The sequence below is a fragment of the Sinohyriopsis cumingii genome, chromosome 2, assembly GCF_028554795.1.
Source record: "Sinohyriopsis cumingii isolate HCF-2022 chromosome 2, ASM2855479v2, whole genome shotgun sequence".
Taxonomy (NCBI): Eukaryota; Metazoa; Mollusca; class Bivalvia; order Unionida; family Unionidae; genus Sinohyriopsis; species Sinohyriopsis cumingii.
In genome coordinates this window covers 103,633,250-103,658,473 of record NC_142962.1, presented here as the reverse complement: position 1 = coordinate 103,658,473, position 25,224 = coordinate 103,633,250, and the positions used below count along the sequence as shown (strand labels likewise).

At 33.0% G+C, this 25,224-nt stretch overlaps 1 protein-coding gene across 2 annotated transcripts in view; it reads right to left on the bottom strand.

The window, feature by feature from the left end:
• Positions 1-11,750: 11,750 nt before the first annotated feature.
• LOC149805519 (uncharacterized) overlaps positions 11,751-25,224 on the bottom strand; it is a 35,288-nt gene continuing 21,814 nt past the window's right edge. For both annotated transcript variants that reach the window (XM_089950121.1, XM_089950120.1), the window contains exons 6-9: positions 24,052-24,216; positions 21,315-21,409; positions 14,809-14,871; positions 11,751-11,965 (exon numbers count right to left, since the gene is read on the bottom strand). In XM_089950121.1, coding sequence (XP_089806247.1) covers positions 11,858-11,965; positions 14,809-14,871; positions 21,315-21,409; positions 24,052-24,216 — 431 coding nt within the window. In that variant the 3' untranslated portion in view covers positions 11,751-11,857. The remainder of the gene's footprint in view (positions 11,966-14,808; positions 14,872-21,314; positions 21,410-24,051; positions 24,217-25,224) is intronic.

The following is a 25,224-nucleotide window of genomic DNA, read 5'->3' as shown; positions in this document are numbered from 1 at the left end:
TATATATATATATTGACTTGCTCTACTGTTATTTTTGCAGGATGGCCAATAGACATCATGTCAAGATGAAAACTTAAGATATTGGTTCACTGCTACATTATAACGACATTTATGCACAAAGCAGTGCCAAACAAACATGTTTCAGAAAACATATGACCATACTAATTTAGAAATTGCATCAAGCTGATTTTATGAAAAGTTTTCAATCCCCATATTTGACAAGTATGACAAATATGCTGTGTTATGATCCTATGGTCTTAAACTAAGTAACAGAAATGAGCTAAAATCAACAAGTTTTGTAAAAATTCAACAAATAATTTAAAATGAACTTACAGTATTGTGAATTAAATCCCAAACAATCCTAAAAATTGTATCAGAAGTTCCATGTATAAAACTGATATTTGGATGTATTGATGTGCCTGTAGTATCGAATGTGTTGTGTCCATGGCTTAGAATGTGATGATGAACTAAGTCTTTTGATGTATCACAATAATATAATCCAAAATTCCCATGTCTGAATTCACAATAATTCCAAATTAATATTTCTGTCCAAGAATATTATTGATGAGCACTTAGTATTTCCAGTGAATAATAATTTGAATAAATAAATCCACCTAAACTAAAAACTTTAAAGCGCTATTCCATATCTTTGCATGTAGTCATACAAAGTTATCCATTTCCACCAATATGGTCTCAAGCTCTGCTATGGTAATGGTTTTATCTTCAATGGACACAGATTACAACTTAGTATTTTTATTGAGGCTGTTTTGTGCTGCCATGAGAATTTTTGAGTAGACATATACTACCTAGTGATGTACCTGTAGCAAAATTATTTTTCCAATACCATCTACAACACCATTTAATATTAATATAGCTCTGACAACAAATCTGAATGATACACTTATGACTGTAGTTACTATGGTTATAATTCCTGCCACACCAAGGCTAACAGCTTATATGTTCTGCTTTGATTATTTTTTGTGCCAGTGACTTTAAAGGCACATCATGGTCGGGTGCAAGATGCATGTCCACATCAACTAACTGATTTTCTTCACTGGTACAAATGTATTGCAATCACAGAAAAAGGTTTCCAGGAGAATATTGATGTCTCTGGACATTGTTTTTGCATGGTTCTTTTTAACACTTAGAACTACACTGATTATGCCTCTACCTGGTGTCCCTAATGATTGTATACTTGTTTTAGTGTAAGAAATGTTATGCATACAAGTATGTCATTATTGAATATTAGTAGAAATCTTTTCTTGGTTGACTTGATGTTGGTTCAATATATGTAATTGATGGAAAATTTTATCGTGGTGGATCTGCTGGTGAATACAAATTCATCACTGTACATGTAGAAACAATCACTGGGTGTTTTCATCCCCAAAGGTGGTGTAGCTTCCAGCAACCAACCAGACATTTTTGTGTGCTGATTCAATGATTCCAAGCTGCTTCGAGTTAGTATTGGCACATCAAAGTGGTTCTAACTATCAATTTCTACCTGGCCCTCATTAATATCTGATTGTATACAAAGGATTAATAATGCCAATTTCATGTAGATTTTTGACAAGCAGCACAAAATCACCATTTATGTTAGCATGCTCTCCAAAATCACCATTTATGTTAGTATTCTCTCCCAGTTGATCCAAAACCCCATTGTTGTAAACTGCTGACTTTGTCTTCATTAATAAAAGAAGCTCGGTTTTTCAGGTGTTGCATCTGCCATGTATGTATGGTTAGTGGTCTTGAAATTAAAATACCAAAGACAGTTAATAATGCTTGATTGCAAACATTTGCCACATCTGTATCCTTTCACACTTGTTTATCTTGAAAGAGTCTGCAACTAAAAACGTTGTTAATGATTCTTTCACACTTGTTTATCTTGAACAAGTCTGCAGCTAAAAACGTTAATGACTTGTCATTCAGATATGCCATAAACAAAGATTCCTTAGATTTTTAATATTTTGGATTTAGCTTCAGGGTCTTCTGATGATTGTCTTTGTTCTAATAATCTAATACTATGAGACCACCATGTGTTAGTGAATGTAAATAAATACATGTAATATCTGGATATAACAGGTCTAAAACTACCCAGGGGATGAAACCCATCAATATTAACATGCTTCATGCCAAATACTTCAGAGGTTACTGCTCCTCCTTTTCATCTTTGTATATTCCAATATTTACCATCAAAAAATTTTATACATTTTTTTGAAAAGCTGGTGCTGTCACCCACAACCTTGATGTTGGGTAATTTCTTGCTGATTTTCACATTCACATGCTGTTTCACTGCAGCATCAGTATCATTGACAGGCTCTTGCATCTGTTGGATTCAGTTTTCATTCAAAACATAATTTCTGCTCATTTTATTGCCAGATTTTCTAACTTTATAACTTAATCCAGTGTCTTATGTTCCAATGTTTATCAATCCCAAAACTTCAAAAAGATCACTTCTATGAAGTTTATTAAATGATTTTCAACTCTGCAAATAAAAGTAGTTCCTTGAACTGTACATTTTCAAATCTTCTATTATACTATATAACAAATGTATGTCTTCTCCAATAGACATCCCTTTAATAAATCAAGTCTGACAATAATTTTTTGTGTAATTACTTGCTTAACTCAGGTATGTATCACTTTACTAGCAATCTTATAATCCATGTTTGATCAAACAGATTCTTCTGTTTATCCAAAATACCTTAAAAAATCTGCATGTTAAACTGTCTAACCCGAGACTTCAACTGTTTTTCATCCATTTGAGGGGGCCCTCTTATATTTCTATTTCTTCTTGTTTTAACTTTGTATAGCATAAGAAAATAATTTAATCTACAGTATATAGTGTGAGCATGATTTTTATCTCAATGTATATTGCCTTTTACTTTGATGTAGAATATGTCATTCATACGTTAAAATTAAACAAATATAAAAAAGTTAAAGATTTTGGTCCTGGGTTTAAATTACCACCTCTCTTATGCCCTAAAAATATGTGTGTTTCCTAAATGTACTAGTTTTAAAATCAGGGTAGGTATGTAGTCCTTTTTTAAACATTATATATATTATAATGATTAGTGCAGTATATCTAATGTGCTAAGCGCTTCATGTACCGGGCTAAACCAGCTCAATTAGATGTATAATTCAGATTGGGGCATTTTTTTAAAACAAAAATATTATTATTATTATTATTATTATTATTATTATTGTTATTATTATTATTATTATTATTAAAAACCCTTTATTAACCTTTAACTCTTTCTGTTTCTGCTCAATCCTCTTTATTCCTTTTTTCCCCCAAATGTTGTGCCATCAAGTAATAGTGAGTGTCTGCATTCATATATAGATCAGAAGAAAAGAAAAGGCAACCTCGAAAATAAGTCAAAGTTGAAAATTGGCAACTACATGTATTTATAAAATGAATTTCGTTCATTTTATAATAATACAGAAATAATTTACCTTTAAATTCATAAAAATACCTTTAAACAATACTGTATTTAATTAATTAGTTAAATTAATATCTTATCCTAAATTACTACCTAGGATTAAACATGGTCTATCAAGGGAGAAATGACAAGATAGAGAATGAGGAATGATCTTGCTGATATTCTATCACATAAGCATCATGGACCATCCTAATTTTGTTCCTGTCCATGTTTCTTGTGATCTCATGCACTTGTTTTGAGATCATGGTATCATGAATTGGGTCACCAGCATTCACTGACAGTGACAGTAAGCATTGATTAAGAAATATTCCATCTAAGTGAGTATTGCAATCAAATCAAACAATACACAAAGAAAATACAATTAAAATGTCTAACTTAACTATTGCCATTTTTGTCTCAAAGTTTATGGCCCAGGACTGGGTCGCTGTTCACATACTGGCTTTCTTTACCTTTATGTTAGTAGGAAACCCATGTTGGAGCTTTCATAAATGGCAAATGCAGTGTAAAACATTGGTTACTTAACATCATGTTAGAAAAAATAAATTCAATGGAAATCTACACTATACTGTATTTCCAGTGAAGCATTTTAAAATAAGCATAATACAATTTTGTGTCTGAAGGCCTGAAACAAACTTTTAACAGTCTGGCATATTGTTAAATTTTATAATTTGACTTAACACCTAAAACAAAATATTTTGAAAAAATACACATTTTTTTAATTTTATTGTATTGACATTGTATATATACATACAATCATCATGGGTGTTAAAGGAATAAAATCTAGCACTGATAATAATAATAATAATAATAATAATAACATTAATAATAATAAAAATAATAATAATAACAAACATACCATAAACAATTGCTTTCTACACCTTGGCCTGATTGTCAAATTCCATTTACCTCGCATAACCATTACTTCCGTGGTATGAATAACTCCGAAAAACGATAGCTCACAAGCGAGTATAAAACGATGAATAAATTATAATATGGGAATAACTTAACAATTTCTAGAATGACCTGAACAGTTTCTCACATTATTATCATGCAAGCAATTTATATCACCTTGGGATGCAAGTTCGCGAGTGAAGAATCCCCTTCATGTCAGAAGTGGTGGTCAGATTGAGTAAAAATAAAACATTCCATTTGTGTCAAACTGGGGGTATAACTCAAAGTTTGGGAGTCTGGTGCACAAATGAGGGTAAAGGGAAACACTGATGCTTAGCCTTTAAATTTACGTCCTGGACGCGAACATTACAAGTCGAGAAAAAGATAGTCTGTTGACCTATCAAACACATACTTTATATACAAGAGAAATTACGAACTTTAAATAATGATTGAGAAAATTCTTATAAGGTCCATATAGTTCAAGAGATTTTCTTATTGTGATGAGTTTGTTTCAGATATCACATCATCCACTCTTTTTTTTCTTTCCCCGTTCGAGGTTGCTTCAAAAAAATTTGTTTAAAATTCAACGCAGGTATACCGTGTTTATTTTGATAAGTTAGGCACGTGCAAAAAGTAAGAGTGCTACACAAAAGTAATAATTAATTCGAATTAAAAAAAAGAATTACCTCAGACATAAATTGTACTAGGCAAATTTGCTTACGCAAAGTCTACCTAATGCGTTTCAATAGCGGGCGGGAGTAGTCTTCGTCGTCTGCTTCGAGCAGGTCGCGATTGACTTCAGTCTTCTCTATCAATACATTATTAATTTATAAAATCATACACTGATTTCCCTTATCTAGCTCTTTCATTTCCAACTCCATTGGCTATTTTTGTACAAAAATCATTTTGTTCTATTGCCAAAAGTAATAGCCCCTAATTCTTTGTAATCGTCCCTAACAATTTTGGTCTATACTACACTTAACACCTGCGTACAAATCTGCCGAGTCGGGACGGAATTATAACATCTTGAATGAATGGAATAACGTGCTAAACACCTATTTCATTTCCTTATTATTATTATTATTATTATTGCATAAATCTGGGTTTCTTTTCATCTTTGCGACCTTGAATATATTGTTCTAAGGACATTTTGTCTAACTTAAAGAGGATCATTTATTTTTTATTTATTACTCGCTAAATTTTCCCTCAAAATAATATGATTTATTAAATATTGTATGGGGTACATGGAACACAAATAAAAAATCAGTTTCTGGTCAGGCTGAGCATATAGTTGTTAATGCAGGCAAATTTTAAGGGAAGTTTTTATGAGACTGGAAATGAGAGTGTGGGTAAGGGCAGGTGATAGCTTAATACATACGGCCTCTAGAGCAAGCATTACTGTATTTATTTTTATGTTTATTTTTAAATTACAAATGGAATAAAATATAAATCTATGAAAAGTTTAATCTAATGTAATCATATTTCTACAAAATTCGTGAAAATTATGTCTCTAAATTTTATATTATCAAAAGAAACAAAAATGCTGGATTTTAATTCATATAAATTCAGTATGTAGGCCGAGGTGTGTCAGTGCAGTTAGTTAGAATTTTCACTTGCTATGCTGACCAGTATATAACACACCAATTTTACTATACCAGTGGTAAAGTCTGTTTAACTTAAGCCATTTCTTTCCCCAAAACATACAGCAAATTGGACCACTTAAGAAGAAAGTTACAAGAGAGAGGGAAAGAGCAGGGGGAGAGAGAATATAAGATTCAACATTTTCTTAGAAATAAGGCAGGACATGCTTTACGGAAAAGCAATAATAATTCTCAGTCTGATGAACGTATTTTGAGATGTTAAGTGTAAAACTGGGGCCTGAAGTCTCACCTGAACAAAATAATATATGAATCACAAAATGTATTATATGCATATGGATATCCAACCAGGGTTGTAATTTGTAAATACAATGAAGATTCTGCAGAGTTCATGCTAACAAATCATAATCCTGAAGGAGGAATTCCACTTTCCCACATTGATGTGAATAAATAAATAAATTATAAGAAAAAAATGTATCAAGTTCATTCATATCATTCTAATCTGTCATCCATCAAGAACTTTAAAAGTTTGAGGCTGATAATGAGGGGTTTAAACCCTGTAGTTCCTTTCCCACAAAGTGTAAGAGGAGCTCCCCCTTAATGAGGACTACTGTCACTATTTTATATCCTTTGTGATGATCCTGCATTCAGAAAATTTGTCTATTTTAAATCCATATACATGTACTTTTCTTCTTCTCAGAAAGAATCGCATGTCATCTCAACAAAACCTTTCACGATGTTCATTTCAAAGTGTCTAAGTCTGGGCTGCAGTAAAACTCACTCAAATTCTTGATTCATTACATCATTCTCCTTGTCTTCTAGAATATATAATTGCAGTTGTTTACAAGAATCTTTGTTTCTGTTAGACAGAACTCTCCCCATTTCTTACATGTTTTTGGCTGATTAGATTATGGTAAGTCCAAGAGTGTATGGTATTTTGTAGCATTCTCTTGTGCCTTGACCATACTTTTGATGGCACTTTTCAATCCAATATTACTAAAAGTAAGCTGCCAGTACAGATTGAGAAAGTCAGAGGACTGCATAAAATCTTCTGGTTGAGCATGGTTTGAGAAGATAGGGGACTGCATAAAAACTTCTGGTTGAGCATGGTTTGAGAAGGATAGGGGACTGCATAAAAACTTCTGGTTGAGCATGGTTTGAGAAGGATAGGTGACTGCATAAAAACATCTGGATGAGTATGGTTGAGAAGGATAGGGGACTGCACACAAACTTTGCTAGTGCTTCACATTAGTATGGACTGAATACAGGGGGCTGCACAAGAACTTCTGATTTGATTTCTGAGACTGATAAGAAGAAACATTTAGATTTTCATAGTCATTGTCTGGTTGTTTTTCATAAACATGTTGCACTTGACTGAAACAATTATTATCTAGTTTTGCAACCAGGACTTGTACATCATCAACTCTTCCTCCTTGCTAGGTGCTCAGCATTAAGACTTGTTGGCCTGGTAGCAGGATAATGTGACTGGGTGGGACATCATGCTACATATCTGAAGTCTGAATAGCATAATTTAAAAAGGTTTTCATGCCAGGATATTTTCAGTAAAATCTGCCAAAACTGCAAAGCAACATTTGAGATGATGTTGTCAAAGCTTTTCCATATTTGTAGTGACAGCATCCATATTTGATAGCTGACTGGCATCATTTGTAAAAGCCAGAAAACCCTTCATGCAAGGATGCTCTCTACCAAATTTTGGTGCAAGTTTTCTTTTTATAGCAAATTTTACAACAGCAACTGATGATGAACAGAAAATGCATTATGCACTTTGGATACAGGCCCATACCACTTAGATCACTTGGCCTTATGGCTAAGAAAAATAAGGCATCAGCCAAATGTATTTTATAGCCTGCATCCACTGCTATGATGCATATTACTGTATGAAACTTGAAACAATTTGAACAGAAAACTTTTAAACCCAGAATTTTAACACTGACATCACCTTCACAGCTGGAAATTGATAATCATATCTCAGTAATTACTGAAGCACATGAGACAATAAAGTGTGGTTTTCTAAATTGTCTAACTTTTGTTCTAATGCAAAATGTAGCCGACACATCAGGTACTTCATCAAACAGCATGATGTTGTACTGTTTATCTGAGCTAGTTTGATTTGAATTTCAAAGTAGAAAAGTAGAAATAATTTTTTTCTTAAAGCAAAATCAAATATTACCCCTGCCTAAAAAACTCCATGGCAATATTGTCTTTCTTGGACACTTACTTTATAGAAGGAAAGTAAAAATTTAGCAAGGTGAATAAATGAAATTCTGAATGGATTGTGATATATAAAGTCATTGATCTTTAAAGTCCAGAATTTTAGCAGTCTTCCTCTTGTTAGATGTATACAGTTCCATCAATTTAAGTAGCTTACTGATATCTTCTGCCTTACAAAAATTAAGATAAATGCATCCTTTGTATAAAAGAGGGGGTTGGAGGTGAAAAAACTTGAATCCCCACCAAATAAATTATCTTTGTTTGTAAACATACTGTAGGCCAAGTAAGTAAAACTTAAAATTTTTTTTTTTTTAAATTGACACAAATTGCTATAGTGGCATAAAGGCATCAACATGTGCCTAAAATATAAAATTACACTGGTCATCCTTAAATAGTATTTACTAAATTCCTAACAAGGTCCAAAATGGAATAATTGCTGTAATGACCCAAATATCTAATCAGGATATAGATAACAATACAAAATATTTGTCAAAAGACTCGAAAATGTTGCAAAAAATATTTAAACATTTGCAGATTTGCTGTAAAGGTCTTAAAACTTAACCAGCTCTTCTTGATAATAAAACAATTAAGTACAGCAAATTTCATTTGTCTACCTCAAGTTATTTTTTTCTTAATAATCCTTGCAAGGTTTATGCAAAAAATAAAGTCCAAGTCCCAAAAGTTAAAGAATCTGAGACTTTTCAAAATTTGTTTATGATTGTTTTTGCAAGATTGTTATAATGGCATAAAATTGTTATAATGGCATAAAAAACTAATCAGGTCATCCACAGTAATACAAATTATGCAAAACCAATTTTTTTTTGTCTACTCCATAGATTTTGCCAGAAAACTTCTAGTCCAAAGAATTAAACCCGAGTATAATCAGTGATTACATAGCTCACCTCTATGAAGCTTTTCTGTAGGCTCGATTAGCTACTGTAACATTAACTAGCAGAAATTTGTTTAGACTAAAGTGATCTTGACAATTAAATAATGGCCCTTTTTCTAACCATTTGTTTTGCTCAATTTCTTAACCTTTATCCTTTTTTCTCAACTTATAATCTTTGTACACTTTTAGTTGGCGCTATATAGTCAGTCTCATGCTGACAAATTAGTAAACCACACACACACACTGTGACAGGGCATTACAGAAATAAAGCAATAAATATAATCATTCTTGTCTGTGATATCAATAGTAGAGGTGTAGAGGTACCATAATTAACTGATAACAACCAGAGATGTATGTTGTTTAGTATTTTTTTCTTCTAAATCACAATTCTTTGACTCTTGTGTTTCAGAAGTCAATGTCATTGTAGATCCTTAGAAACCCAACTAAAGTGAAAGTCACAGACCTGAAGTAACTTTGGGTGACAGAGGAAGCACAAGCATATTTCATGCATGAGCGATTACGTTGATTAGCCACTACAGCTGATGCCTCCTATGAAAAGTATGCAGCATGCAATCCACTCATCTTACTCCTACACTCATTCACATGTACAATACCTGCTGAAGGTAACCTATCACAATAGTCAGTCTTTGGTCATTACTGTGGAAAGATTACCATTAAATAAATGTTACTACTTCTAGCTGCATTGATCAGAAATGGCCTTCTGAGTTGGTAAGGATGTATATAACATGGATGAATATGTGGTCATAAGCTAAACACAGATCCTTAACCCATGTTAGTAAAGCATAAGATGCAGGTCAGTCAGTGGCCTTTAGTTGTAAGTGTATAAAGTGTGTAGAACCAACTTTAATGCATCTAGTTTCATTGTTGGAACATAAACTTCATCAAATAAACAAGCTTTAAATTACATTTTTAAACAAAGCCACTTAATCATGAAATATAGGTCAGAGACCAAAATTCTCACCCATTTCTTGAAAAAGCTATTTGAATAAAATGATGCAGATGTAATGTTTATGTTTTTATGACAAACTTTTAAATTAGACTCCTAAGGCAGTTCTGGTCATAAATCTCCAGAGAGCACAGAATTAGGTGACATAGAAAATCACAAATTTTGTACACATTATATTATTGCAAATATGGGAAGGAGTCAGTGTGTATCAGAAATGCAAAAACATGCATTTTTGATTGGGCTAAGCTCTCTTTAAGTTAAACTGCCTAAAAGTGCCAACTTCTTTATTTCCTCAATTACTTAAGGTGTGTATCAGATATTTCTGATTTAATTTGGGATAAGCCCTTGTAAAGGTGGTTTTGGTTAGTTTTTGTCAGGCAATGAGAGTAAAGTGTCACTACACAGCAGCTAATCTAGCCTGAGTTCCTCATTTACTTCCAAAAGATTGAATGATAATTTCTATTTCTCGGTTAGAAATCATAATTGGTTTATAAGTATATAACAATCACTGATGTGTCCTTCATTAAAGGATTTAAAAGTAAAACATTAAATGTATTATATTTAATTTAAAGAACTTGATACAAATAAGTATACTAGGTTATAGTATTCACATATTATTCCAAAAAACCTAACATATTTAGCTATTTCCTATGCTTTATAAAAAAAATTTTTTGTTGAAGTTATCTCCCTTGCACAGAAAATTACACTGCACTAATCTCATCAGCTACAGTTCAGAAGAGATTTCAGTATTAGATTGGTGTAGATGTGCAACTCTAGTGATGTTGAGCATAAAGGGACATACTAATCCAACCACTGCCACCACAATTTCCTGTAACACGCAGTATCTGGGTAACTTCTTGATCAGCAAAGCATGAAATACAGGTCAGTGACTTAATTTTGTAATGAGGGTAGAGTACTGATCAAGATGCATCTCCTCACCAAGTTTCAAGATTATAGGTATAATAGTATGTGTACAGTGCACATATGCCCCTTAACCAGTGGCTTAGTGCTAAGAAGCTCACTCCAAGCTGTTGCCCAGAATCTAGGAAGAAGGCTGTTCATTTGTACATTTTTTTATTTGTTTGGACACTAATGCTAATGCTGACACGTGGTGTGGTACAATAGTTCAATAGGTGTAGAGGCTAGTTAAAAATGTGCAAAAAGTTTAAAAAATAAGGTCACCAGAACCTACTTTAATCAGGTCCTGGGATTCACCCAAGGTTTCTAAATATCAAGTTATGGTCTATTTTGGCTGAATTGTTTTTAAACTATCTCGCTTGCAAGAAAGTGTGACATAAGTAAGGATGGACAGTACAAAGTCAATATGTATAATTCCCTAGAAAGGGTGGTGGATATAATTCAAATATAGTTGTGGAATCCCAAAGGATAGTTTTCTGTTAAACCGTTTTTTTACCCAGTGTTAATAGTTTGAGGCTAAAAAAGGAGAAACCAAATTTCTGAATGAGTTAAACAAGTTTTTTCATCATCCTCTTCATCACTATCATCATCATTGATAATTATCAATTATCCACATTAGATATCACTATCACCACCACTATCATCATCATATTCTTCTTTGTCCTTTTATTCCTTATTTGTGTCCACTGCAATCAATATCATCATAAGTGGTATCACCATCACCTTTATTACAGAAATATTACTTAATACATGTAATTAAATGTTCATTATGTGTTGAATAAATATTGCTATAAAGAAATAACACAGAACAGCTCATGTAAATAAAAAAACAAATAAATTTAATTATAGCTGACAAATAAATTTACACAATATATAGACAATGAAAAATTAATTTGTATTTAAATTGTACATTCACCTACAAGTATCAATGTTCATTTTTTATACTGATTTTCTGTGAGGTCCCTATGGCTCTATTCAGCAATGTCTGTCGGATAGCTTTCATTCTTTCATCAATGTCTGGTAAACTCAACTCCTGAAACAAAGAATGAGATTTGTATTTGTAAAACATGTATACTCCATTGCTGACCAAAAAGATGTCCAACTCCAAACAAGCCTGTACTTCCAATATGATACAATTAAAGAGAAAAGATCTAAGTGAAACTGGGGACATAAGTCTTTTTAATATGAAAGCCTCATACCAGATTTGATTTCAATTCATGAAGTCCTACAAAAGTTAATGAAGGACAAACTTGGATCATAACTGTGTAAGGCTTTGCTGGATAATGGTAACATTAAATCTGACATAGCTTTTTTTTCTTACAATATGCTTCAAAACAAATCTGATTTCAGTTCATGAGTTACTTTCAATGTCACTAAGAAGAACAAAGCGGGAGTTTAAAGCACAATGTCAAATACAGACCACAACTCAATCTTGCCAAAATATTAAAAATCTAACTAAATATAGCTTTATAAGGTTAAGACTCTGACCAACCCTAATTTCAATTCATGAAGTCTTTTGAAAGAGACAAAATTTACAGTATTTACAAACATCACTTTAAATTTTCAGCCAATACAAGTGATTGAAAATCTTGTTTTAAGTCTTATTGATCCCTAAATGACCAGACAAAGGAGTTTCTGGGCCAATCTAAGAATTTCCTGTCTGTACAACTTTTGAGCTACATTTTGATAGTTCACTGACCACTCATCACAGCAGGTGCCTTGCGTGGTCTCCATTTTCTCATAAGGACCCCCATTTTTAATAAAATAATAAAAAGGTATTTCTGTGGCTTCAGTTAAGTTAATAGTCCTCTGAAACAAACAGGAGATCTCAGGATCTTTTTCATGTTTGATAACAAGTGATTCTCATTTGTCACTGATTAGAATATAGAGAATGAGTAGTTAAAAGTGGATCAGGTGATCAATACCTTTTGATTGATCCAAACAAGGTGCAAAAGTGACCTCATCAAAAGCCTGACCAATACATGTGTCATCTAAATGAACATTTTCCTGATCAACATCATTCTCAAGAGATTTCTTTGCCACAGCTTTAGTAACTCCACAAGTTGCATATAAATCGATTTATTTTTCAATAGGTTTAACTTTCTGATCCAAACAAGACTTATCAGTTACAAGTGGACTAATCACAACCTTATCTCCAACTAGGTCACTGCCTAGTAATAAATGAATATCCTTGATCAGTAAAGACAATACTGTCCCGACTGTTATGGGTAATGAGACTTAATTTGATAACAAATTTACACAGTGGAGAGGAACATCAGAAAAGCTGCATTCTACTCCCTGAATAAGAGCACTTTCATTAAAAGAAGACTTCTTAGAAAGAGGCAATCCTGTGTCCCTTAAATTATTAATTGGAATAGGACTGGCAGAATCACTAATGAGTGCTATAGAACCCTTTGACATGATTTCATAATTCTCCATAACAAAATCAGATTGTGGTTTGTTAGACCCAACAAATGTATTGCTTTCAACACATGACCATGACCTTGACGTCTTAGAAACAAGAGCATTTGGAATAGGCCTGTCTTGATTCTGTTGCTTATTTATCAATTTATAGCACTCAAAAATAACGTCCTTTCTTCTTGCAATAGGTGCATGTAGGAAGATATAAGGATCTGATCAATTGTATCAGAAACTAGATTTCTAAAAGTTGTGCCAGTTTGAAATTTTGAAGTGCTTAAATTAGACTGAAAGAGTTTTTTTTACCTGAAGACTGCTGAGAGGAAGAATTACTGACCCAAAAAAACTTTATGAGATGAGGAATAATTGGCAGCCATATAAGCAGCATTTTCTAAGGCTTCTACCTGGTTGTCATCAAGGTAGGTGTTGACATTACTATGGATGGAATGATTGAACTTTTTTTTATCTCTATGAGTTGTAATTGCATTATTTTTCTCTCTCTTTGCATATGAATTTATCCTTCAGTATCTTGACTCTTCTTTCCCTCTGTATCTTATTTCCTTTTCATCAGAAACTGAAGCCTTCTTAAAACTCTATTTTCATCTTGAATTTGAATTATATCACTTTCATTTCAAAGCCTTACTAATCAAAACCAAAGTACTTTTATCAAAACAATTCTTTTCTACCAAATACTGGACCAAAATATTTCCTATTTCTTGCTTTATTAAGATCACATTAACCTTTCCAGGATAGGACTTTAAATAAAATTCTTCACTTTATGTAACATTGTAAAAGCTTGTTGATTTCACTAAAGTTTCTAAAATGTGAAATAATACCTGGGACTTAGAACATTCCAAAACAAGGTTAATTTAAATTAAATTTAAGTTTTCTGAAATATTTTAGAGAAATTTGTATCCCAAGGATAAGAGTGCAATTTTCTTTTATGGCTATATGGTCTTAAAACAACTAAATGATAATTGATTATTCAAAATTTACAGAGTAGAAAATTAAATTTGAGTTGGGATGTGATATGAGGAGACAGATGGCCATGCATACAATTTTACAGCATGTCCCATGGAAAGACATCATGAGGAGCATAAAATTCAAACATGTAAAAAACAAATCACTTTAATTCTAAGGCTAAAATATGTGTTTCTGGTTGGCTGGCATTTATCTCACCATGTGCTAATACAGATGAAACAAAAATGAAGTTACTGTCAATAAAATTCTTTCTTAAAGAATGACATTATCATAAATTTACAACAAAACTGAATTGGCAACATTATTTTGGATGGCACTTCTTAAAAGTAAATATAGATTAGTTCCCTCATTATTTCATAAAAGCTGTCATTTATTTAAAAAAAGCTTCAGTAACTTGAATGGAAACAGCAATCTCTCATGCAGAGAGTCAGGTAAATGCTATTCTACTATGCAAAAAAAAATGTTAGTCATGCCTACCTTTGGCTGTAAATTTCTACTAGCAAATGCTGACTTCATCAAACGCTGTCTTTTTGGTGGTGGCTGTATTTAGAAAGAAACATGAATAGCTGAAATAGAATTATCACTAGCACAGATATAATAGTAAAACATTGTTATTACTAACACAATTACAGCAAATATACAATTAGTACTAGGTAGTCAATAGTTTGTAAATTTGCACTGAAGCACTATGTGTATACTTAAAAATATGGACTTACTGAAGCAATTTATGGTCTTGATTTGGTTTGGTGGCTAATGTCAATGGCAATAAAATGGCAACTGGAGTAAAGTGCCTTGCTCAGAGAAACACAATGGTGGGTATGACTGGGTAATATATTTGATTAAGAAACATAATGGTGGCCTGATATGGGCAGGGTTTGAACCCACAAGATTCTGGTCAAGAACCTTGAAAACACTTTTAGGGGGCTACAAGAGATTAACTGTATCTATGTCTTACTGGAAGTCAGAAAAACTGATACAAAGATAAGTTTGTTTCATCTATATATTGTTCAGGTAATTACTCTATTTTTCTTGATAAAACTGGTATGTTTATCTTTATTTACCCATAACACTTTATGATGTCTGTTTGACTTACTATCATATTTACACAATAAAATTTCATGAACAATTCTTTTCATACTTGAAACTATATGTTTAAGTTTCATATTCTGAAAACAATGACTTCATTTTGGGAGATTGCTCCAGTGACCTACATGGTTAGAGCATCTGCCTCAGATGTGGGAAGTCGAGGGGTTCAAACCCTGGTCAAATCATACTATAGGCTTCTAAAAATGGTACCAGCGGCTGCCTCACTTGGTGCTCAGCATTAAATGATTAGTTTTAGGCCTGGTTGGCCTAGTATCAGGATAATATGACTGGGTGAGACATGATGCTACATGCTTTCATTTGTCTGACATCATCTATCCTTTCCTATAATATGACGCCAGATAAGCTGCTTTGATAAACCCTCTGATAAAGATAATGAATACTGACATGTGTAACGAATGCAATGGTCAAAGTGTGTAAGAATGTTATGGTTAAGCCTCACCTACTTAGACCCAATTAGTGATATGTAAACAGATGAATGCATCTGACTGCAGCATTTATCCAATGATTTTTGTGCAACAGACTTCATCAGATAACTGAAGGTTGACTGTAATTAATTCCTTAGTTCAAGATGCAAGGGCAAACATTGTCATAGGGCCGAAAAATCAAAGTTGACCAAGGTTTTCTGGATACTAAACCTTATACCAACTTTGTTTATATTCATGAAGTCAATCAAAAGTTACCGAGGGGATGAGAAATATATGATGTTGGAGACCCAGTGCATTGGACAGATAGAAAACACTATAAGCCATCTCCAGAAAATATGAGTTATGAATTATGAGAGAACATGAATACAATATCATATTCAAAGTCTGTCTCTCGTTATGGAAATTTCTCCCAGATGGAATTTTGGTACATGTATGCATGTTTATTAACACTGAAAATAATATTACAAGTTATTAAATTGTTTGCGGCAACCAATTACCATATTCTACAAGCCTAATGCTTGAAAATGAAAACACTGAACAATAAAATCTTGAAAGGTAAAATATGGCAGAGTGCTAAATAATGGATATAATTTTTTAAACCTATATTGGCCAAAAAAAATTAGTAAAAGCTATGTTTAAGTGAAATTACCTCCCAAAAAAATTATGTAATTTATTCTTGGCATTATCAATATGATTGTGGAAAAAGGGCAACTTTACACCTTTACTGTTTGATATAAAAATCTAATGTATGCTGATTGCATTGTATAAAAACCCAAAGTTATCACTAGAAGCTACTAAAAAAAAGGGCCAAACTGGCTGTTGCACACAGGCAACCATTATGCACGTTGCCCTTTATAAATTGGCTTCTGAACAAATACTAAGCGCTGAATATCATCATCATCATCATCATTATTATTATTAAGATTGTTTTATGTGCACTGCACAACAAAATCATAATTATGGGTATATGTTGTTATCTCCCAAAAGTATGTTCCACACAAAATTACCTTATCTTGTTCACTTTAATCCTTCTTAGAAATGAAATAACCACTGTCTTAAAAATCTACACTGATCTTAGTTTGTGCTCACTATAAAACAATATCTGGATTTAGTCAGTTGCTTATGACTATTTTTTATGATCCATTAATCAAAACTTAGTAGCCTAACATTAGACATGTTTTAAATAATGACCATAATGAAATTGAGATGTAACCTGTATCTCTTCTCAATGACAAACTTTCTTCCTCAGGGACAGCTTTAATTCACAGGCAAAGAGTGCGTGTGTGATTAGGATTTTTAACGTAGCTTTAAAAGAATTTCAGTCATATCGCTACGATGTCTGCAGTGTGGCAGTTTATAGTGATGTCTAGCACTAGGGCATCATGCCGCACATGTATAGCATGATGTCCCACCCAGTCATATTATCCTGACACCAAGCCGACCAGTCCTAACACTAACTTCTTAATGCTGAGCACCTAGCGAGGCAGCTGTTAGTACCATTTCTGTAAGCTTTTGGTATGACTTGGCCAAGGTTCGAACCCACGACCTCTCACTTCCAAGGCTGACACTCTTACCACTAAGCCACCGGAGCGGTCCACAGGCAAAGAGATGAAGATATCTAACTATACCTGTCACAATGACACAAAAGGTTCTTTTCATTTCTGCTGTTATAACATGATTACTTTCCCCCACAATCCAGAAAATGAATTGCTTCAGCCTTCCACCCTAATGATAAAACTGCCTAACTTCCCAATTTGACTTCCTGACACATTTTTACACTGTCAATGTGACTAAAGTTACAAGTAATATTTGCACATCAATTCACATGATAGTCCTTTATAAACATAATGCCTTTCTCTTGAAACAAAACATTCAGACTGCATAGACTGAACAGTCAATGTAGATACGCTTGAGTGACTACTTAAGGCAGGAAGAAACCATTGTTTGGTTAGGAAACACTGTGCTACTGTTTGAAGAAGGCAGGTGACAGTTACAAACATAACATTTATATAGGAAATTTGTCTAGAGGTGTGGGGGAGGTAGAACGACTGTTGCGAGCAGGTGACCACCAAGTAATGGATGCCATTAGGACAGGTTTGACTCTACTTAAGGTATATTTTTTAAGCATTTACATACAACTGGGAATGACATGCCTCTCTCTATAATAATAATAATAATAATAATAATAATAATAATAATAATAATAACAATAATAACAATAATGACAATAAGAGTTCTTCCTTTAACTGGTGTTTACTGAAACCATTTCTGATATTCATCAGAAATAACAAGATTTTTTAATTAGCTGCTTTTGATGGACAAATTTGGATGTCAGATTCATTTATGACCAACTAGATGTCATCTGTAGTCTTTTCGACAAAAAAACCCATGCTGATACGAACATCTATTTAGGTGTAATAATAACGTGATTTTCATGATGGACACTCTGACAGCCATATTGGATATGATGCTGGCACCATTTTCATTTAGGACAAATCAGACCTCATAAGACTTATTTGTGTGAAAACGTCATGTCTATATGACTTGATTCAAGATGAGTAGTAATAACCAGACTCTTAATATAACTGTTCATTTAGGTAGCCATCAGAGGAAGTTTGTTAGTGAAAAACCCATGCTGGTATTATCATCCATTCTGGAGAAGTGGTAATAAGATTTTCAAGACAGCTGATGGATATCAGATCAGCATCATTTTCATTCAGACTAGACGTCATAAGAAGTGATTTAGTGACAACACAATGCTAACATGGCCATCCATTAGGATGTGGTGGCTAAACTGGCTATGACCTTGGCACCAATTTAATTAGGGTCAACCAGACACCATAATTAGGGTCAACCAAACACCAATTTAATTCGGGTCAACCAGACACCAATTTAATTAGGGTCAACCAGACACCATAAGAAGTCTTTTGGTAAAATTCCCATGACAATATGACAGCAGCAGTAATAAGTTTTTCAATATGACTGCCATGTTAACCACACTGAATGACAGATCAGTACTATTTTCATTTAGAACATTATATGAAGTCTTTCAGTAAAATCCTCATCTTGATATGGCCATTAATTCAGGAGAAATAGCAATATCATTTTTGTAGACAGCCGCTGTGGGGACCATATTGTACATCGATTCACCATCATTTCTCATTTAGGACCAACTAAACATCAAACAAAGTCTTTTAAGTTAAAGCAAACATGACCAATCATTCAGTCAAAACCCCTTCTTGATATGACCTAATAACAAGATCTTCAGAAGTCCGAGCAGAACCATTCCCATTTAGGACCAAGTAGATCATGAGATGAATGTTTTTTGTCATCCTCTACGCAGATGAACAGGAGTAGTGATAACAAACTTGTGCTCTTGGAAAGACGGCTGACAGACAACAAGCAATCCTATAAACCTTTCTGGTCCATAACCAGTAGAGCTAATAATAATAAGAATAATAATAATAATAATGATAATAATAATTCTTATAATATAAAAACTAATCTCATCAACTATTCTAAAACCCTTCTCCCATCTGATTAGTTTCCTCTGGAAATAAACTGATTCATTGTCAGACAACAAAGAAATTTAATTTTCTTCCCACATTACTTAACATAGCAACCCCAGTTTAACACGGTCAAGATAACAGTAGAATTTTCATTGCAGCATCAATACATATCATCTGATTGCAACACATTTTATATATTGTAAAAGCTAATAAAATTATCTATAATGGGCATATTTTCTTTTTCTATTTGATGCTATTTATGGAATTATTACTTTATAATCACTGAAAGAAACAGATATCACACATCATTGGAAATAAGTGCTGATCGTGATGCAGTTGCGTGACACATCTCTTTAATTGTTACAAAATGCAGGTTATTCAAATTTCATGAATATTCATGAAATTTTCAATCCAATCAGAGGAGATGTAAACAATTTGGTCAGTGGTTTTAGCTCGTTCCTATGATATTCCTACACAAAGAAATAGTCCCTCAAACTTTATGCAGATCTGACTAAAAGTTTGGCAATTTAAATAAATGCATCCTATGTCATCAAAATCGGCATATTCCAAGCTTTATTTTGCTACCAAATTTATATATCAGAAACATTTATAAACCAACCACAACAAGCATTGAATTTGTAAAACATTTGAATCTCCCCGTGTTGACGTTCTCCGCCATATTTGAATTTTCTAACAGCTGATAACGATGTTAACCTTTCCACAACTGATGTTCCGAAACCAAACTTATTAATTTCGTACAAAATGGTGTGCCAAAAGAACATGCTAAAATTATTTCTTTTAAAAAGTTTTTATCGTATTAATGTTTGTTGTATGGTTAAACAGTATACAGTTGCAAAATGAACACGAAAAGCATAGATTTTCATCCACTATAAACAGGCTCAAGTTGTCAGTGCTGTAAATATCTGAACTGACATACTGTCATCGGTTTTAAAATATGTTCACCTTATATTCAATACGTTATTGCATTTGTGTAAATTTTGTAATGGGACATTGTCTGTGAAATAATGATTAAAAAATGGCATCACTATCAGGCACATGCAAAGTTTTGGTATGACATTTCTTTTGGTACTTTGACGAGCGTAGCAAAGTAACTACACGCACACTTAAAGTGGGTTCTTAAATTCCCAATGCATTGATAACATTTGATAGGATCAATAATGTTTTCAAAATACAAAACAAAAAATACAAAGTCTGAAAGTGATATATTATTCTGCAGGTATATAATATTGAAACGTTAGTTCTAAGTGAAAGATGGCAGCATTTCCTGGTCCATTTTGCAAGGAGCTAAATATAACATCACAAAATTTAGAAGATGAAACCAACTTGAATCCTATTCATGAAATTCGGTCTTACAACATTGTTTCTATGACAATTATGAATAAACATTGCATTTTTTTTTCGAATTTGTTTTACATACATATGAACTATTGCTAATGTGACATATTTGTATTAAGTTAAATGTCATAAAAGTTGTGAAGTGTTTATTTTCATTTATAAATGAAAATACTGAAGTTGGACAACATATTTAAGGAGAGTAATGAATTCAGCAGTAAAAATGTAATCAGAATATCAAACTTCATAATATCTCAACAAAAAAGAAAGTGAGAACACTTTTTATGGAAAGAACATTTTACTTCCTTTCCACTGATGCCACATAATCTGAATACATTTATGTAAGACACAAATTCTAGAAATTTGTAAATATTATGGAACTTAAAAGTTACATAACTTTTTTTCTAATAGAGATATTTTTATATAAAAAAAACTGTTTTGGATGCTGTTAAATAAATCTATACAAAGAAATCAAGTGTTTGCAGTTATTTTAATATCAGAAAAATGACTGAAGTTGTTACTTAACAATGCTATTTTTAAAGTTTTTTTTCTCTCTGTGTGATTAAGCATTTAAAAATGTCATACTTACAACTGATGGAAAATATTCTGGTGACATACTCTCTAAATACAGGATTCGGGACTCTAGAGACTTTAATCGACTGTACATGTCTGCCTTTGGAATATCTATGCAAGAAGAAAACAAGTTCTAAAGTTATGAAATCTATGCAATGAAAATCTATATTCCAGTGTTTCCCTTTACGCACATTTGTGCATCAGAGATGCATGCTGGAGAAAATTGACACACATGTTTTGTTGCTGTGTGTTTTTCTGACACAAAGGAGTCACATAATGTGATCAGGAGTTATTTAATATCCAATGCTTTGGATGAGGGATGGCATTGTGTATACTTCCATCAGAGGCATAGTCTGGTTCCCTGCTTTGTATGCTTCCTGCGTTAAACTCAGCTATTTGTATAACAGAGTGCAATGCAGGGAGCATATGAAACAGGGAACCAGACTAGCAAAGGTAATGTTATGACAGAGTAGCTTCACCTAATCTCACTAGCTCTCACGTGATTTCCATCGAGCTCAGCAAGATGTCGTCCAGGTGTTTAATCTCAATGTTTGTTGCACCAGAAAGTGATCTCCAGATTAAAATGTCCTCCACTATGAATCATTAGCGAAGAAAGTGAAAGAAGCAGAACACAAAAGAGTAACTGTGGATCTAACTTTAATGAAAAATGGAGAAAATAATTCCATTGACTGGAATAAAGAACATCCATTAGGATTACTGGTGTGACTTCTGATCGTGTGATTGCGAAGACTGCAAAAGTGAAGAATTCTTTCATGACAGGGTTTAAGAATTTTTTAAAAATCTGCCCTCATTCACCACAAGATATCTGGAAAACACATTATCATCCAAGACATTCTTTCACAACAAAGAAATCAGTAGACTTGACAAATGCATTATTTAGATTACAAAGTCAGGAGAACCGATTGTAAAGAGGCACATCTATATTATTGGTGAAATATGTGTATTAAATTTCATAAACATATATTAAACAGTGTAAGAATTTTGCTGCTGGAAAAAAATAATGAAGGGCTAGATAGACTAACACATTAAAAATATATCAACTCAATACATGTAATTGTGAATAACACAGTGTACAACTGAACCACTTGTTTAATTTGTATGATTATTAGATGAAAATATAACAAAAACAGAAACTGAAAAAACACATTATAAATACACAGTGTGACCCCACTATAGCATGCTCCATTAGAACACTTATTCGGATATAACACAGTCATATTTTTCTCATACACAAAAAAAAAATGTTCTTAAGTAAAGTGTAACAAGTTTATTCAGGGATCATGCAGGGCTGCACCAATGTTGCAAATTGTAATTTTTTTCCCTTATTGGTGGCAAAATATACATGGGCTGTTTAATCTGTATATGCAACCATTGGTTTGGAGACGAGAAATTAAGAGGCCCCATGAAAGGAAGCCACAAGTTTGATATAAAATGCACTGAAATGCATTTATTGTTACATAAGCTCTTTGTCCATATTGACAAACCATCTTAACAGTTAACTGTTATATCATAATCTGCTTATGTTGACATCTAGCATGAGTACTGTATGTTGTGAGATATCTGCTTTTTTGTTGTTGACATTTCTAGTACTGGAGATCAACCAGATGAGGCATTATCTCATAATCTATCTTTTTTTATTGCAGGAAAAAAGTTCATGCTTATGAACGCTACCAATGGCGGCTTAAAACACAAACTTTTACTGACTTGGGACATACTAAAAAGTAAATGTGCTTCATCATTCATTATGTGATTGTGCTATTTTTCCCACTGAATTCAGCCCTATAAGACCTGTGACAGAATTACTGAATATTTTAAATCTGCATGTGCCTAGTTTTTATGGAATTACTTGTATTGTGGACTTAATGTATGTGATGAGATTCATGGGTGAGTACAGTGTTGATATGCTATTCATGCTATACATTTGACATGTATATATAAACAGTATTCACGTATATGTACCAATTCATGGTTCTCTAAATAAAGTAAACTCTTTGATATGCCTTCTCTGCTTTCACTACAGGTGTATTTCTCATTTAATATGCATCGATTTAAGGCGGCAACTGTGCCAATGATGCACCTACTTTTGCTCCCACATTTATTGCCTACCCCCCATTTTCCAGGTACATGCATCATTTTTTTCAGCTAACTGACCTGGTTGCTTATAACATAGTTCAGTCTATAACACGGTCAGGTTCTATGGCTCCCAACTCCTGTGTTATAGTGCAGCCACACTAACTAATATCAAACTAATCAATAGTTGTGAATTTCAAACATCTGAGTCAATTCAAAACTAAGAAAAGGATTTATTTTAATTTTAGCAGCACCTCTGTTTACAAAAAAATATATGAGCTTTTGGGTAAATAAAATATTCATATGTTCCATATTGTCTTTAAAACTATATTAAAAGTTGAACTACATCAATTTATTTTTCTCTATAACATAACATACTTGCTTACAAGTCAAGTCAAACTGCAATGATCCTGATCTACCATAGCATAATGCACCTGCAGACTATGGTATATGCTGTTTGTTCTACTAATTCCTCCTAACAAACTGCACAGACTCAAACCTGCTGGTACATATGCAATGGCAGATTTTGGTCAGAGCAATTTGCAGTCTGACTTGATTTATAAGCAAGTATATGTGGCACTCATTTTTAAAATAAAATTATTAAACTTGCTCTTTCAGTATTAATAGTAGGCCATTATCTTTTTAAAATGTATGTTACTTACTATTTTTCATTTTAAGGTGGACCTCCATGTTTGTTACCCTTTCCTCTGCTCCCTCTAGGACACTCTGGGACTCTGCTTTGACTGATGGCAAGGCAACCATGGTCTCAGGATGTGAGGTATGAAATCGCTGTGTCTGGGGCCCATATACATTAATCACTCTGGACACTGGAGATAAAACATAGCAACTGTTGTGAAATATAAGGATATGGACAGCTCAGTAGTAACATGCACATTTGTAATTCTGCAGATCCTATTCCGATTCCAAAATCTGGAAAATGCTCATGTGCTTTCTGCCATTAATGGCCAGGTGTTTCCTAACCAAATAGTGGCTTTTTGTCATTTAAAGGAGTCAGTTGTGCATATCATCCATGCAGATGAAGCATGTTTTTTTTTTTAAAAAAGGCACAGCTGAGGTAAAGACATGAAGTGTGAATTGACTGTACACATGCTTTAATTCACTGTAGTCAGGTCAATTAGTATAAATTTAAATTGGCTAATATTTCCATTAGTATTTTAAGAATTTTGACAAAGACACAATATTAGTTAGAAATACATTATTGTGTTAAATATCTGAGGTGAAGCACAATTTTTATAGCCCCCTCCCCCTTTTCCATCTGTGTGGGAAGTGGAGTGCACTTATTACCACACTAAATGTATTCATCAGAAAGGGTCACAAGAGAACTAATTTTACCCAATTTTGCTTAACTTTTTTAAATCACGTTTTGATCTATTCAGCTTTTTGTATCAATGTTCACTGTGTAATAACAGTTGGGGATCAATACAGTGGTAAACTCTTTAAAATAACAGCTGGGGATCAATACTGAGGTTGACTCTTCAAAATAACAGTTGGGGATCAATATAGTGGTTATCTCTTCAAAAAATAACAGCTGGGGATCAATACAGAGGTTATCTCTTCAAAATAACAGTTAGGGATCAATATAGTGGTAAACTCTTCAAAATAATAGTTGAGGAAACTTGTTTATAATAACAGCTGGGGATCAATATAGTGGTTATCTCTTCAAAATAACAGTTCAGGATCAATACAGTCGTAAACTCTTCAAAGTAACACTTGGGATCAATATAATCGTAAACTCTTCAAAGTAACACTTGGGATCAATATAATCGTAAACTCTTCAAAATAACAATTGGGGTTCAATACAATGGTAAAATGTT